The following is a 15520-nucleotide window of genomic DNA, read 5'->3' on the forward strand; positions in this document are numbered from 1 at the left end:
CTGACATTGAGAAAGTGCTAAGAGAGCACAAAGTGGTCTTTCAACAAGGAGGACCAATTGATAAAGTTAGTCATCATTAGGCCAAAGTCAAGACAAAGGACAATGTACAGCAAACATTTTGCAAGGTTAGGCCAGTAACACATACACAGTTAGTAGTAGTAAAAAGCTGATTAGATTAGAGAAAAAAGCAGTAGTGGTAGTTCAAAAAGCAGACAGGATTTAGGGAGATTATAAGCAAGCAGTAAACAAAATGGTGATTAAGAATGATACTTTAGACAAACCTTCATTGGTAGACATGGCTAATTTAGCCAATGGAAAGGTGTTGAGTAAGGTAGGTTTGTCAAATTCATATTTGCAATTAGAATTAACTGACGAAAACAAGGAAGGGCTTACCATCCGGTGCTTACTCAGCATGGTACGTAATTGAAAGACAAAGGATTGTACCAGTACGAGATGTTACTATTCTATTGCTCCCACAGTGTTCCAGAGCGTCATGGATCAGGTACTAAGTGGGATGAAAGGGATATGCTGCTTCTTAGATGACATTTAATTAGCATTAAGGTAGAGAAAGAGCATTTTGTAAGGTTGAATGAAGCCCTGGATTGACTTCTAAAGTATGGCAAATCTAAAATGTACAAGTATTGCTTCATGGTGTCAAGTGCAAAATACCTGGGTCACCAAGTGGATGGTGAAGGCATCCACACAATGCACGAGAAGGCTGAGTGGATTTTGAAAGCAAAGTGGCCAGTAAACAAAGACATACCTGGAAAAATACATAACAATCCCTATGAATATTCCAAGTTCATCCTTGACTTAGCTAACATATTCCCTCCACTACATCAACTGCTCAAAGATGGAATGGGTTGGGAGTGGTCTGCTGAGTATCAGAATGCATTTGAAGTGAAGAAAGTATTGACCAATGATGCAGTTTTGACTCACTGCGGCCCCAAGAAAAAATTGATTTCAGCATGCACTGCCTCATCATAGGGGTTAGGTGTGATGTTATCTCACATAATGGAAGATGGTGCGCAGAAACCTGCAGCATATACTTACTTTAGCAAAGTCAGAGCAAAATTACTCAAGCTGAGAAAGAGGCATTAGCGATCATATATGGTGTTATTAAGTTCTACAAATACTTGTATGGTAGGAAGTTTGCTTTGTTAACTGGCGACCAAACCCTTACGATAGTATTTGGTTCAAAGAAGGAAGCACCATCCTGAACAGCAGCACAACTTCGCGAGGTGCACATTGATTTAGATGATCCATTAATGTGATGTTAAATATAAGTCTGCAGATCATGCGAATAAGGACATTCTTTTGAGATTTTTTGAAGACTAATTCATTTCTAGCTACTGAGTTACCTATTAATTACCTTACATAAACAAATGACATATCAGTGTCTGCCAGAGAAATTAGTGAAAAAACTTGGAAAAAGGTAATGCTCAGTAAGGTGTGCAATTACGTCATGAATGACTGGCCTAAAGAAATAATAAATACTCCTGCAATAAGAAATTGCAGGAGTATTTCAGCATGGAAATGAACTGAGTGTAGATCAAGGCTATCTCCTATGTGGTTTAAGAGTCATCATTCTACCACGGTTCAGAGATATTACTAGAGGTATAGTCTGTATGAAAGCTGTAGCAAGGAGCTATTTTGGTATCTTAAGGTAGATACAAATACTGAAATGTTGGCAAAAGTTGTGAAGTATGTCTCAGAATGCGACCATTCTATGGTCAAACACAAGAGAACCGTGGAAACGAGTACATGTTGCTTTCTTTGAAGTTGAAGGGAGGGCACCTTGTTTTGGTCAATAGCTTATAGCAAGTTGATAAGTGATGAGTCTATGCCCTATGTCACAAGTGCCAAACTTGAGTTTTTAAGAAGTAGGTTTGCAATTTATTGGTTATCAAAGGTGTTGGTGTCAGAAGAATTTGAAATATTTCTGAGGATGATGGAGTCAAATACACTAATAGCACCATCGAATGGTGCTGCAGAAAGAAGTACACAGATTCTTTGCAAAAGTATTTACTAGGTGACAAGGAAGGCAGTAATTTCCATGTTTCTCTTTGACACGGGCTAGATAATTCCCTGCTCTTTTACAGAAAAATCCCACTGTCAACAACAGGTTGCTCACCTTACAAATTAAGTGTTTAAACATGCTGCTAGGACAAGGTTCAGTTTTCTTAAGCCAGGCATCAATACCAAAGTAAGAGAGAGAGAAACAAGAAAGTGAAGATGAGTCATGATACACAAGGCATGAAATTTAGGAGTTCAGTACTGGGCAAAAGGTCATGGTGAAAAACCACTGAAGTGACAAAGGGAAGTATAAGATTGGAGTTGTTGTAAAGAGACTAGGTACATTCACATATCTAGTGAATTTTGGAGACACTCCAGTGTCATGTAGATAATTTACTTGAAAGTAGAAATCTGACAGAGGAGAGGATGAGAAATCTCCTATAATCCAATTTCCTACTATTCTTGGGCTGTTTTAGGTCTTCTCTGAAGACAGGTACAAAATACTTGTTCAAGGTCTCTACCATTTCCTCACTTTCCATTAATTTCCTAGTCTCATCCTATATGTAGATGCTCTTACTGTCAGGTTTTATATTTCTTGCTAGTTCACTCTCATTCTAATTTCTTCCTTTTTTTTTGGTTATACTTCACTAGTTTCTAAAATGTTCCCAATCTTCTGGCTCCACTAATCTTTGCAGCATGGTTAGTCTTTTCTTTCAATTAGACACTATCCTTAACTTTATTTAGCCAGCAATGGTGCATCCATCTCAGACTCTCACTGGATACATCTTTGATGAGAGTTATGAAATATGTCCTTAAATGTCTGCCACTCCTTCTCTGCTGTCTTACCCTTTAACTTATTTTCCAAGTCCATTGTGGCCAACTCTGTCTCTATAACTTAGTGATTATCTTTAAGTTGAAAACAGTAGTTTCATACCCAAGTTTCTCAACCTTAGACTGAATGTGAAATTCTATTATCCTTTTTTGCCTAGATAATCCTTTACTATGAGATCATTAATTAATTGTCTCATTACACGTTAAACAGGTCTAAAATAGCCTGTTTTCTGTTTGGTTCCAGAATGTAGCATTCTAAGAAACTGTCCAGAATACATTCTTGAACACAACCTCAACCATACCTTTGACAATTTGATTTGCCAATCTATAAGATGATTAAAAGTGTCTATGATTATTGCAGTATCTTTCCGAAAAGTTCCAATTATTTCTTGATGGGTACTACTCTCACCATCAATTTCTAAACCTTGCTATTTCTCATCTCCATCCAAACTGATTCTAGATCTTTATCTTCTGAGCCAAGATCAATTCTCACCACTGTCATGATATCTTCTTTTATTAACAGAACTACCCCACCTCCCTGTCCTTCTGAAATGTCAAATACTCTCATATTCAGTTCCTAGCTTTGGTCACTTAGCCATTACTTAGGTGTGGTTGCAATCATATCACACCCATTTATTTCTGTTTGTGCTATCAATTCAACTATTGGAGTTTAAAGCTCTCTCAAAAGTCATATTATATGATTTGTCAGGGCATTGGTTCCACCGTGGTTCAAACAAAGGCCATGCCAGTGAAGCAGTTCCCTCTTTCCCCAGTACTTGTGCTAGCTCCCCATGAATCAAAACCTATTTGTCTCACACATTCAAAGAACAAAGAAAAGTACAGCACAGGAACAGGCCCTTCGGCCCTCCAAGCCTACGCCAATCATATTGCCCGTCAACTAAAACATTTTGCACTTCCAGGGTGCGTATCCCTCTATTCCCATCCTATTCATGTATTTGTCAAGCTGCCTCTTAAACATCACTATCGTACCTGCTTCCACCACCTCCTCTAGCAGCGAATTCCAGACACTCACTACCCTCTGCGTAAAAAACTTGCCCCGCACATCTCCCCTATAGTTTTCTCCTCTCACCTTAAATCTATGTCCCCTAGTAATTGACTCTTCCACCCTGGGAAAAAGCTTCTGACTATCTACTCTGTCCATGCCACTCATAATTTTGTAAACTTCTATCAAGTCACCCCTCAACCTCCGTCGCTCTAGTGAGAACAATCCGAGTTTCTCCAACCTCTCCTCATAGCTAATAACATCCAGACCAGGCAGCATCCTGGTAAACCTCCTCTGCACCCTCTCTAACACCTCCATATCCTTCTGGTAATGTGGCGACCAGAATTGCACGCAATATTCCAAGTGTGGCCTAACCAAGGTTCTATACAGCTGCAGCATGACTTCCCAGCTTTTATACTCAAACTCTGATATTATTCAACTCTGATATTATTTACCCTATGTCAATCTGCTCATGGCCAAGGTAGTAATCTGGAGATTTTTAGAAGTTCTTTCATGGGAATGTGAGCGTCACTGCATTTATTGCCCATCCCTAATTGAACTGAGTGACTTGCTAGGATGTTGCAAAGGGCAGTTAAGAATCAACCACTGTGTACTCCAGACCTACAGCACATGTAGGGCAGACCAGGTAAGGATGGCAGGTTTCACACCCTAAAGAACATTAGTGAACCAGAACTTTTTTGTTTACAAAAATCGATGATAGCTTTGCGGTTACCATTAGAGACTAGCTTTATATTCCAGGTTTAGTACTTGGATTTAAATTCCACCAGCTGCCATGGTAGGATTTGAGTCCATTACCTCAGAACATTAGCCTGGGCCTCTGGATTACTAGTCCAGTGACATAACCACTACACCACCATTTCGTCCTAGATTATTACGTTTGCAGTTCTGCTTTTTAATTTAGCCCCTAGCCACTCATACTCCCTTAGCAAAATCTCTCTGATCTACCTGTGACATTGGTACCTACATGAACCACAACAACTTACTCCTCCACGCCCCCCCCCACCCATGGTACAGGTTAATGGCATACAATATCGTACACATAAAAAATAACAGGTTTCAAACTGACCTGGTCGAAGAGTTGCTTGCCTGTAGTGCTGGGTTGGATGGCAAACTCCAGCTCAGCATCCATTGTTGTAACACGAACATTGATCTGAAACAGGGGGGGGGTGGAAAAAGAGAGAGTTGTGAGGGGAAAAAGTAACAGTAGACAAATAATTTTGCACTAAGTGCAAAACTTCCATTTTGCATTTAAACTAATTAAACCTGTTTAATTTGATCATAAGAAAGGAGGGGTAGGCCATTCAGCCCATTGAGCCTGATCCACCATTCGATAATTTCATGGCTGATCTGATTGTGGCCTTAACTCCACTTTCCTGCCTGTCCCTAAACCCTTTTGTCTCCCTTCTGGACCAAAAATCTGCCCAACTTGGACTTGAATATATTCAATTATGTAGCCTCCACAGTGTGGAAGAGAATTCCAAAGACCAACAACCCCTGAGGGAAGAAATTTCTCATCTCCATCCTCAATGGGAGAAAACTAATTTTTAAACTGTGGCCCCTAGTTCTAGATTCCCTCATGAGGGGAAACATCCTCTCAGCATCTACCCTGCCAAGCCCTCTCAGAATCTTATATATTTCAATAAAATTCTCTCATTTAAGTTCAACCTTTCCTCATAAGATGACCTCTTCACCCCAGAATCAACCCAGTGAACCTTCACTGAACGGTTTCCAATATAAGTATATCTCTCCTGAAGTTAGGAGGCAAAACTGATCATAGCACTTCAGGGGCAGTCTCACCAATGCCTTGCACAGTTGCAACAAGACTTCCCTACTTATATAAATCATTCCCTTTGCAATAAAGGCCACCATTCCATTTGCTTAATTGTTTGCTGTACCAGCATGCTAACTTTGTGGTTCAGGTACTTGGATCCCTCTATACTGAACCATTCTGCAATCTCTATTTAAATAATATTCTGCTTTCCTCTTCTTCCTGCTAAAGTGGACCTCATATTTTCCCACCTGTCTCTTCCCGCTACATGAATAATTTCAAATTGTATGGTCGTAGCATTAATCTCCAATGAGAGTCTCTTAGATTCTTGGTATGAAGCTTAGCTAAAAAGGTTAGAGGATTATGGTCCATATAAATAACAGTGTCTGAAGAGTTTTGGAATGTAAGTTTCAAAATGTTGTACAGCCAATACAAAACTCAAAATCTTGCCAGCAGAAATATTCAACTGTGGAAAAAGAGACTTCAACTTTCGAAAAATTAACTGATTGGCCGTTCGATCCCTATAGCATCCTCCTGTAATAAAACTGCACCAAAACTTGTCACTGGCATCAACAGTCAGTTTAAATGGCTTAGCATAATTCAGTGCTGCTAAAACTAGTTCGGTAGTCAGTTCAGCTTTCAACCTGTCAAAAGGCACTTTGGTACTCCTATGTCCATTGAAAGTTTTTGCCTTTCTTTAACAAGCTCGTCAAGGCAGCCACTAGTGTTGAAATTCAGAACAAACTTCTGACAGAATCCACTCATGTCTACGCAGAAAATCTCATTTCAACTTGTCTTAGGCAATGGATAATCCTTCATTTTTTGCTTTTCTAGGTGTTACTTGGCCTTGCCCCACAATATGACCCAAGTAAGCCACTTTTACTTTGGCAAGTTCACTTTTTGCCAAGTTTGACAACAAGTTGGCTTTGTAACTGATCAAACAATTCATTTGGAGTATTGTAAACAGAAACATAGAAACTAGGAGGAGAAGGCCATTTGGCCCTTCGAGCCTGCTCCACCATTCATTATGATCATGGCTGATCATCCAACTCAATAGCCTGCTCCCGCTTTCTCCCTATATCCCTTGATCTCCTTTGCCCCAAGAGCTATATCTAACTCCTTCTTGAAAACATACAATGTTTTGGTCTCAACTACTTTCTGTGGTAACGAATTCCACAGGCTCACCACTCTCCGGGTGAAGAAATTTCTCCTCATCTCAGTCCTAAATGGTCTACCCCATATCCTCAGACTGTGACCCCTGGTTCTGGACTCCCTCACCATCGGGAACATCCTTCCTGCATCTACCCTGTCTAGTCCTGTTAGAATTTCATAGGTTTCTATGACAGCTCCCTCATTCTTCTGAACTCCAGCGAATATAATCCTAATCGACTCAATCTCTCCTCATATGTCTGTCCCGCCATCCCAGGGATCAGTCGGGTAAACCTTTGCTGCACTCCCTCTATAGCAAGGACATCCTTCCTCAGATAAGGAGATCAAAACTGCACACAATATTCCAGGTGTGGTCTCACCAAGGCCCTGTACAATAGCAGCAAGACATCCCTGCTCCTGTATGCGAATCCTCTGGCTATGAAGGCCAACACACCATCTGCCTTCTTTACCACCTGCTGCACCTGCATGCTTACTTTCAGCGACTGGTGTACAAGGACACCCAGGTCTCGTTGCATATTCCCCTCTCTCAATTTATAGCCTTTCAGATAATAATCTGCCTTCCTGTTTTTGCTACCAAAATGGATAAACTCACATTTATCCATATTATACTGCATCTGCCATGCACTTACCCACTCACTCAGCTTGACCAAATCACACTGAAGCATCTCTACATCCTCTTCACAGCTCACCCTCCCACCCAGCTTTGTGTCAACTGCAAATTTGGAGATATTACATTTAATTCCCTCATCTAAATCATTCATATATATTGTGAATAACTGGGGTCCCAGCACCAATCCCTGAGGTACCCCACTAGTCACTGCCTGCCATTCGGAAAAAGACCCGTTTATTCCTACTCTTTGTTTCCTGTCTGCCAACCAGTTTTCTATCCATCTCAATACACTACCCCCAATCCCATGCGCTTTAATTTTTACAGCCAATCTCTTATGTGGGACTTTGTCAAAAGCCTTCTGAAAGTCCAAATAAACCACATCCACTGGCTCCCCCTCATCAACTCTACTAGTTACATCCTCAAAAATTCCAGTAGATTTGTCAAGCATGATTTCCCTTTCATAAATCCATGCTGACTCTGTCCGATTTTGCCACTGTTTTCCAAGTGCTCAGCTATTAAATCTTTTATAATGGACTCTAGAATTTTCCCCACTACCGACGTCAGGCTGACTGGCCTATAATTCCGTGTTTTCTCTCTACCTCCCTTTTTAAATAGTGGGGTTACATTAGCTACCCTCCAATCTGTAGGAACTGTTCCAGAGTCTATAGAATCTTGGAAGATGACCACCAATGCATCCACTATTTCTAGGGCCACTTCCTTAAGTACTCTGGGAAGTAGATTATCAGGCCTCAGGGATTTATCTGCCTTCAATCCCATCAATTTCCTCAACACCATTTCCCTATTAATACTGATTTCTTTCAGTTCCTCCCTCTCACTAAACCCTGTGTTCCCCAACATTTCTGGTGTGTTATTAGTGACCTCCTTTGTGAAGATGGAACCAAGGTATGTATTCAGCTGGTTTGTTCCCCATTATAAATTCCCCTGTTTCTGACTGTAAGGGACCTACATTTGTCTTCACCAATCTTTTTCTCTTCACATACCTATAAAAACTGACTGTAAAAGTTTCTATGTTCCCTGCAAGCTTACTCTCGTACTCTATTTTCCCCTTCTTAATCAATCCTTTGGGCCTCCTTTGCTGAATTATAAAGTGCTCCCAATCCTCAGGTCTGTTGTTTTTTCTGGCCAATTTGTATGCCTCTTCCTTGCATCTAATACTATCTCTAATTTCCCTTGTAAGCCAAGGTTTGGCCACCTTTCCTGTTTTACTTTTGCGCCAGACAGGAATAAACAATTGTTGCAGTTCACCCATGCGCTCTTTGAATGTTTGCCACTGCCTATCCACCGTCATCCCTTTAAGTAACGTTTCCCAATCTATCATAGCCAACTCGCACCTCATACCATCGTAGTTTCCTTTATTAAGATTCAGGACCCAAGTCTCAGAATCAACTACATCAATCTTCATCTTGATAAAGAATTCTATTGTATTATGGTTGCTCATCCCCAAGGGATGAGCACAACTAGATTGCCAATTATTCCTTTCTCATTACACAATACCCAGTCAAGGATGGCCTGTTCTGTCGTTGGTTCCTCAATGTATTGGTCCAGAAAAACATCCCGTATACACTCCAGGAATTCCTCCTCTACGGTATTGTTACTAATTTGATTTGCCCAATCTATATGCACATTAAAGTCACCCTTAGTTACAGATATTCCTTTATTACATACATTTATTACATGTTTATTACATGTTCCTCCCAGGTTTGGCTGGACACAACCAAATCATCAATATATACAATACAGTTGCATAATCCTTCAGTGACCTTCCTGGCTCTTTGAAGACTTACTGGTTCATTCTTCATTCCAAAAGGCATGACTTTACATTGATAAAGTCCATCTGGGGCTAAGAAAACTGATATTTCTTTGGCCATATTTGTCAATGGAACTTGTCAATATCCCTTCAATAAATCAAGTTTTCTAACAAACCTTGTTTGCCCAATCTTCTCAATACAGTCTTCTAATGGTAGAATTGGATTGGAATCAGTCTTTGTTACCGCATTGACTGTGTGATAATCTATAAGTCATTGTTGTGACCCATTTGGTTTTGGTACCATTACAATAAGTGAGCTCCAGCTACGGTGACTTGGTTCAATAATGCCATTTTCCATCATGAACTTGATTTCTTCCTTCACTTGAACTAACTTCTCTGGATTGAGTCTGTTGCTTTATGGCTGATGCATCTCCCATATCACGTACAGCCAAAAGAGTTTAGCCTTGTTATACAAATTGATTTCGAATTTATAACAACTTTCACAAGTCACCAATAGTTTTCTGGAAGATAGCATAATATTACATCTAAATTTTTAAGCACCTGTTTTCCAACCTGATTACTGGAGGATTAACTTTAGAATTCTACTTCTGATTCATTCTTGAATCACTGATATTTTTATTTCACTCACTACTTCTATTACTATTGTAAACACGATCCTCTCCCATCTCCCCTGTCATAATAGTGCTTTAACACACTAATGCGACATACTCGCTGATTTTTCCTTCTGTCTAGATTACTCATCATGTACGTAACATAGAGTTTCTCTTTCATTTGAAAAGGCCCAGTAAAGCTCACTTTTAACAGTTCACCAGGGACAGGTAACAATAGTAACACCTTGTCTCCAGTAACAAAATTTTGGGCTTTGGCATTTTTCTGCTCTTGCTTTCATTGTTTGCGGAGTGATTTTCAAATGCTTTGGCCAATTCACACACTTTGGTTAATCTTTCCTGGGAATTTGACACACAGGTCAAAATGTAGTGACTGAACTTCTGTTTATAAAATTGGCTTTAATTAATTTATGGGGTCCTCTCATCTCATGCACTTATATCAGTACAAAAGGACTGAATGCTGTGGACTCGTTAGGAACATCCCTAATGGCAAATAATAAAAATGGAACTCCCTTATCCCAATCATTAGGACCTTCTTAACAATAAACTTTAATCGTGGTCTTTAAAGTTTGATGCCACCTTTCTAATGCTCCTTGTGATTGTGGATGATAAGCTGAAGATTTACAATTGTTTTATTCCCAAACTAAACAATTCTTAAAAAATATTTGTGCCACAATCAGATCCAGGCTCAAATATTATATCTCCATGCCTTGTAAAGAATTGAACTACCAACCATTTTTTTCATAGCTTTCCCCAAAGGCACTGCCTCAGGAAATCTTGTTGAAACATCCATAATTATTAAAAGATACTGATTCCCACTTCTGTTTTAGGAAGGGTCTTACACAATCAATTAAGACTCTGCTAAACGGTTTTTCAAAATCTGGTATCGGAATTAAGGGTGCAAATTTAACTGATGATTGGGATTGCCCCACTGCCTGACATGTACGATATCTGGCAGAATTTAACTGCGTCTTTATGCAAACCTGGCCAATAAAAATATTTCAGAATTTTAGCCTGCTTTTTCCTAACACCCAAGTGACCTGCCATTGGAATTTCATGAGCCACTTGTAAAATTTTGTTACAATACCCAGATGGAACTACCACCTGATGACCAATTGCCCATCGGCCGTTATTTGAGGTGGTCTCTATTTCCTCAGTAACACTGTCCTTTAAATAACTTGGGAATAGGTTCTGATTCAGTCTGAATAGGCTGTTTGATATAGCTCTCGTTGAGGATCGGCCTCATTCATTCTCTCTACCTTCCTCCTTTTTACTTAAATTTTCGAAAATAGTGTCAGACAACTGAATTTCTACTTAGTCTCCCTTTTTCATAGATTCTTGCTCTTCCTGTCTAATTTTATGGCCCTGAGATCTAGTCACAACAGTCAGAAAACAATCCAAAATGTTCCTCCTGTAGCATCTCAGTTTCTCTAACTTCCACCGGTAGTTCCAACACCCTCGGTGAGCCTAATATTTTTGAACCAGCAGGTCATTCCCCAAGATAAAAATCAATTCCTTCTAAAGGGACTTGAAGCACTACTCCAACTGCAACCTCTCCACTCACTAAATCACTCATTAATCCAACTCTACATAATGGGACGATTCTACAACCTCCGTGTATACCTCCTATTAATATTTTTCCTTCATTAGCCCCTCGAAGACAAATTTTTATCAGCCAGCATCAGTAACTGACTTGCTCCAGTGTTTCCCAATATTTTTATTGGTTTTCATCCTCTATAAACAAAATCTTTAAACCTTTCCATATTTGTTTACTTTTGTTAGAGGCGTGAGGGAACACTTCTCTCTTCGAGATAAAACATCCAGAACCTCTGGTAGCTTGACTCTCTTTAGCAATAATCAAGGAAGGATTTTCTTGACTATCCTGAGCCATATCTTTCTTCCTTGTATGTTCTGAGGGAACATGTTCCACCTTTACCACTGCTACGGTTTTTAAATACCCATTTCCTTTCCTGGTGTAACCTTTTTTGTGGATTGTTTAATCATTCCTACTACTACAATAAGTCTCCCATTTAATTTCCAGCAAATTTTAGTATGTCCAGTCTTATTACAATTGGAAGCATGTTATTTTATTTAAAACCAGATGGGGGGTGTGGGGGCGGAGGGGGCAGGTTCTGGAGAGGGGATGTGTACACTTAAAGTAAAAGGATATGGCAGCATTGCAGGGCAGCTATTTGGGTAATGATACCCAGAGTGTGACAGGAAGGGACAGAGCGTATAAACAAAAAACAAACAGCAAATAGGGGTAAAAAATGGTAAAAAGGCAAAATTAATGGCACTTAAATGCATGTAGTATTCGGAACAATATAAAATGAATTAATGGCACAAATAGAGGTTAATAGGGATGATCATATAGCCATTACAGAGACACGGTTACAAGGAGATCAAAGCTGAGGACTAAATATTCAGGGGTATGAGACTTTTTGAAAGGACAGGTAGGAAGGAAAAGGTGATGGGGTATCTTTGTTAGTACAAGATGGAATAAGTATGATAGCAAAAAATGATCTCGGATTGGAAGATGCAGAATCCATCTGGGTGGAAGAAAGAAATAACAAGGGGAAGACAACACTGGTGGGAGTAGTCCATAGGCCCCCTAATAGTTGCTATACTGTAGGACAGAGAATAAATCAGGAGATAATGAGGGCATGTAAAAAAGACAGTGCATTAATCATGGGTGACTTTTATCTTCAAGTAGATTGGGAAAAACAAATTGGCAGAGGTAGCCAAGAACAAGAATTCATTGAGTGTATTCCGGATAGTTTCCTAAACAATATATGTTGTGGACCCAACCAGGGGTCAGGATATTTTGGATCTGGTAATGTGTAACAAGGCAGGTTTAATAAAAGATCTGAGTAAAAGATCCCCTAGGAAACAGTGACCAAAACATAGTAGAATTTAGCACTCAGTTTGAGTGTGAGAAGCTTGGGTCGGAAACAACTGTGCTAAACCTGAATAAGGGTAATGACAAAGGAACGAGGACAGAGTTGGCTGGAGTAGACTGGGAAAGGAGTTTAGCAGAAAAGGCGGTTGATGAATACTGGCAGATGTTTAAGAAAATAGTTCATGACTCACAACAAAGATATATCCCACTGAGGAAGAAGGGTTATAGGAAGGGGATAAGCCAGCCATGGTTAATCAAGGAAGTTAAGGATAGTATCAAATTGAAAACAAAACATACAATGTGGCAAAGGTTAGTGGTAAGCCAAGGATTGGGAAGGTTTTAAAAACCAACAAAAGGTGACCAAAAAAACGAAGAGGGAGAAAATAAACTTTGATGGTAACCTAGCAAGTAATATAAAAGCAGGCAGTAAGAGCTTCTTTAAATATCTAAAAAGGAAGAGAGGGGCCAAAGTGAACACAGGCCCCTTGAAGAATGAAACTAGGGAAATAAAAATGGGGGAAATCAGGAAATGGCAGAGCAGTTGAATAAATACTTTGCATCAGTCTTCACAGTAGAAGATGCTAACAGCATTTGAAAAATACCAAATAATAAAAGGGGCAAAGGGGGTGGAGGAAATAAATACATTAACTATCACTAGAGCAGAAATACTAGGGAAACTAATGGGGCTAAAGGCCGATAAGTCCCCTGGGCCTGATGGGTTGCATCCTAGGATATTAAAAAGGAAGTAGCTACAGAGATAGTGGAATCACTGGTAGTAGTCTTCCAAGAGTCCTTAGATTCTGGAAAAGTCGCAGAAGATTGGAGAACTGTCAATGTAACACCCTTATTCAAAAAGGGAGGGAGACAAAAAACAGGTAACGATAGGCCAGTTAGCTTAACATCTGTCATTGGGAAAGTTAGAGTCTATTATAAAGGATGTAATAGCAGAGCATTTAGAAATGCATAATATAATCAAGCAGAGTCAGCATGGCTTCATGAAGGGGAAGTCATGCCTGCCAAATTTATTAGAATTTTTTGAGGAGGTAACAAGCAGGATAGATAAAGGGGAACCAGTAGATGTAATGTATTTGGATTTCCAAAAGGCATTCGATAAGATACTGCATACACGGCTACTTAAGAGCTCATGGTGTTGGGGGTCATGTATTAGCACGGATAGAGGATTGGCTAACTAATAAGAAAGTTGGGATAAGGAAGGCATTTTCAGGATGGCAACCTGAAACTAATGGAGTGCCACAAGGATCAGTGCTGAGGCCACAATTATTTACAATATATATTAATAACTTAGATGAGGGAAGTGAATGTACTACTGCCAAGTTTTCGGATAACAAAAATAGGTGGGAAGGCAAGTGGTGAGGGTGACAGAGTCTACAGAAGGATATAGACAGTTTGAGCAATTGGGCAAAAACTTGGCAGGTAGAATATAATGTGGGAAAATGTGAGGTTATGCACTTTGGCAGGAAGAATAGAGGAGCTGAATATTATTTAAATGGGGAACTGCAGAAAGCTGCAGCAGGCAGGGATTTGGGAGTCTTCGTGCACGAATCCCAAAATGCTAAAATGCAAGTTCAGCAGGTAATAGGAAAGGCAAATGGAATGGAGAATAAAAATCAGGAAGTCTTGCTAAAATGATACAAGGCACTAGTTAGACCACACCTAGAATACTGTGAACAGTTTTGGATCCCCTTATCTAAGGAAAGATATACTGGTATTGGAGGCAGTCCAGATAAGGTTCACTAGGTTGATCCTGGGTATAGAGGGATTTTCTTACGAGGAGAGGTTAATTAGGTTGGGCCTGTACTCATTGGAGTTTAGAAGAATGAGGGGCAACCTTATCGAAACATAAGATTCTTTGGGGGCTTGACAGGGTAGATGCTGAGAGGTTGTTTTCCCCTTGTCTAGGACCAGAGGACATAATCTCAGAGTAAGGGAAGACAGATGAGGAGGAATTTCTTCTGAGGGTGGTGAAATCTGTGGAATTCTTTACTGCAGAGGGCTGTAGAGGCTGGATCGTTAAGTATATTCAAGGCTGAGATAGACATTTTCTCTCAGTAAGGGAATCAACAGTTATGGGGAAAAGGCAGGAAAATTGAGTTGAGGATTATCAGATCAGTCATTAAATGGTGGAGCAGACTCGATGGGCCAAATGGCCTACTTCTGCTCCTGCGTCTTATGGTGAATAAAAACCTACACCCAAGTTGGGGTGGGGCAACAGATTAATTGCAGTGCATACGAAGACTTCAAATTGCTAAATAAATCTTTGCAACATTGAAGAGCAGCATTTGCTTACAGACTTGCTTTAATAAAGCACAGAGTGCAGTTCCAACCCACCTGCCCAGTGCAGTTCCAACCCACCTGCCCAGAAGATGCAAACTATTGCTGGAATACGGTTTGTGTGCATGCAGACCTCGGATGTTACATCCCCAAGAAGCCATTCTTCAAATTTCTCAACAGTAAATGTTGCCAGACTATTTGGCTGCAAGAAGCATCTCAGCTGTGCCTAATCTTTTCACCTGGTGGCTAAACTTTCCAGCATAAGTAACAGCCAGAAGGAACAACCCTGGCTAGTTCTCCCACTCTTCCCCAGCTGCTGTGCTCTGAGTTCAAAGACACTGCATCAAATGTAGACCAGCAAGAGGTTCAGTAGAGGCTTTTAAAATTATGAAGTATGATTAGGGAAAGATTATTTCCAAGTAACAAGGGATTAACTTAGAATATTTAGTAAAGAGGATTCAGGGAATGGGGTCAAAAGAAAACAGAAGAATAAACTATGCATAGAGTTTGTTA

The 15520-nt window shown here is 39.9% G+C and overlaps 1 protein-coding gene across 2 annotated transcripts in view; it reads right to left on the minus strand.

Moving 5' to 3' along the window:
- The window catches only part of ezrb (ezrin b), a 139167-nt gene that overhangs the window by 62504 nt on the left and 61143 nt on the right, over window positions 1–15520 (minus strand). For both annotated transcript variants that reach the window (XM_078556834.1, XM_078556833.1), the window contains exon 3: window positions 4938–5021. In XM_078556834.1, the coding sequence (XP_078412960.1) occupies window positions 4938–5021 (84 nt within the window). The remainder of the gene's footprint in view (window positions 1–4937; window positions 5022–15520) is intronic.

This window comes from Cetorhinus maximus, chromosome 14 (genome assembly GCF_964194155.1).
Source record: "Cetorhinus maximus chromosome 14, sCetMax3.hap1.1, whole genome shotgun sequence".
Taxonomy (NCBI): Eukaryota; Metazoa; Chordata; class Chondrichthyes; order Lamniformes; family Cetorhinidae; genus Cetorhinus; species Cetorhinus maximus.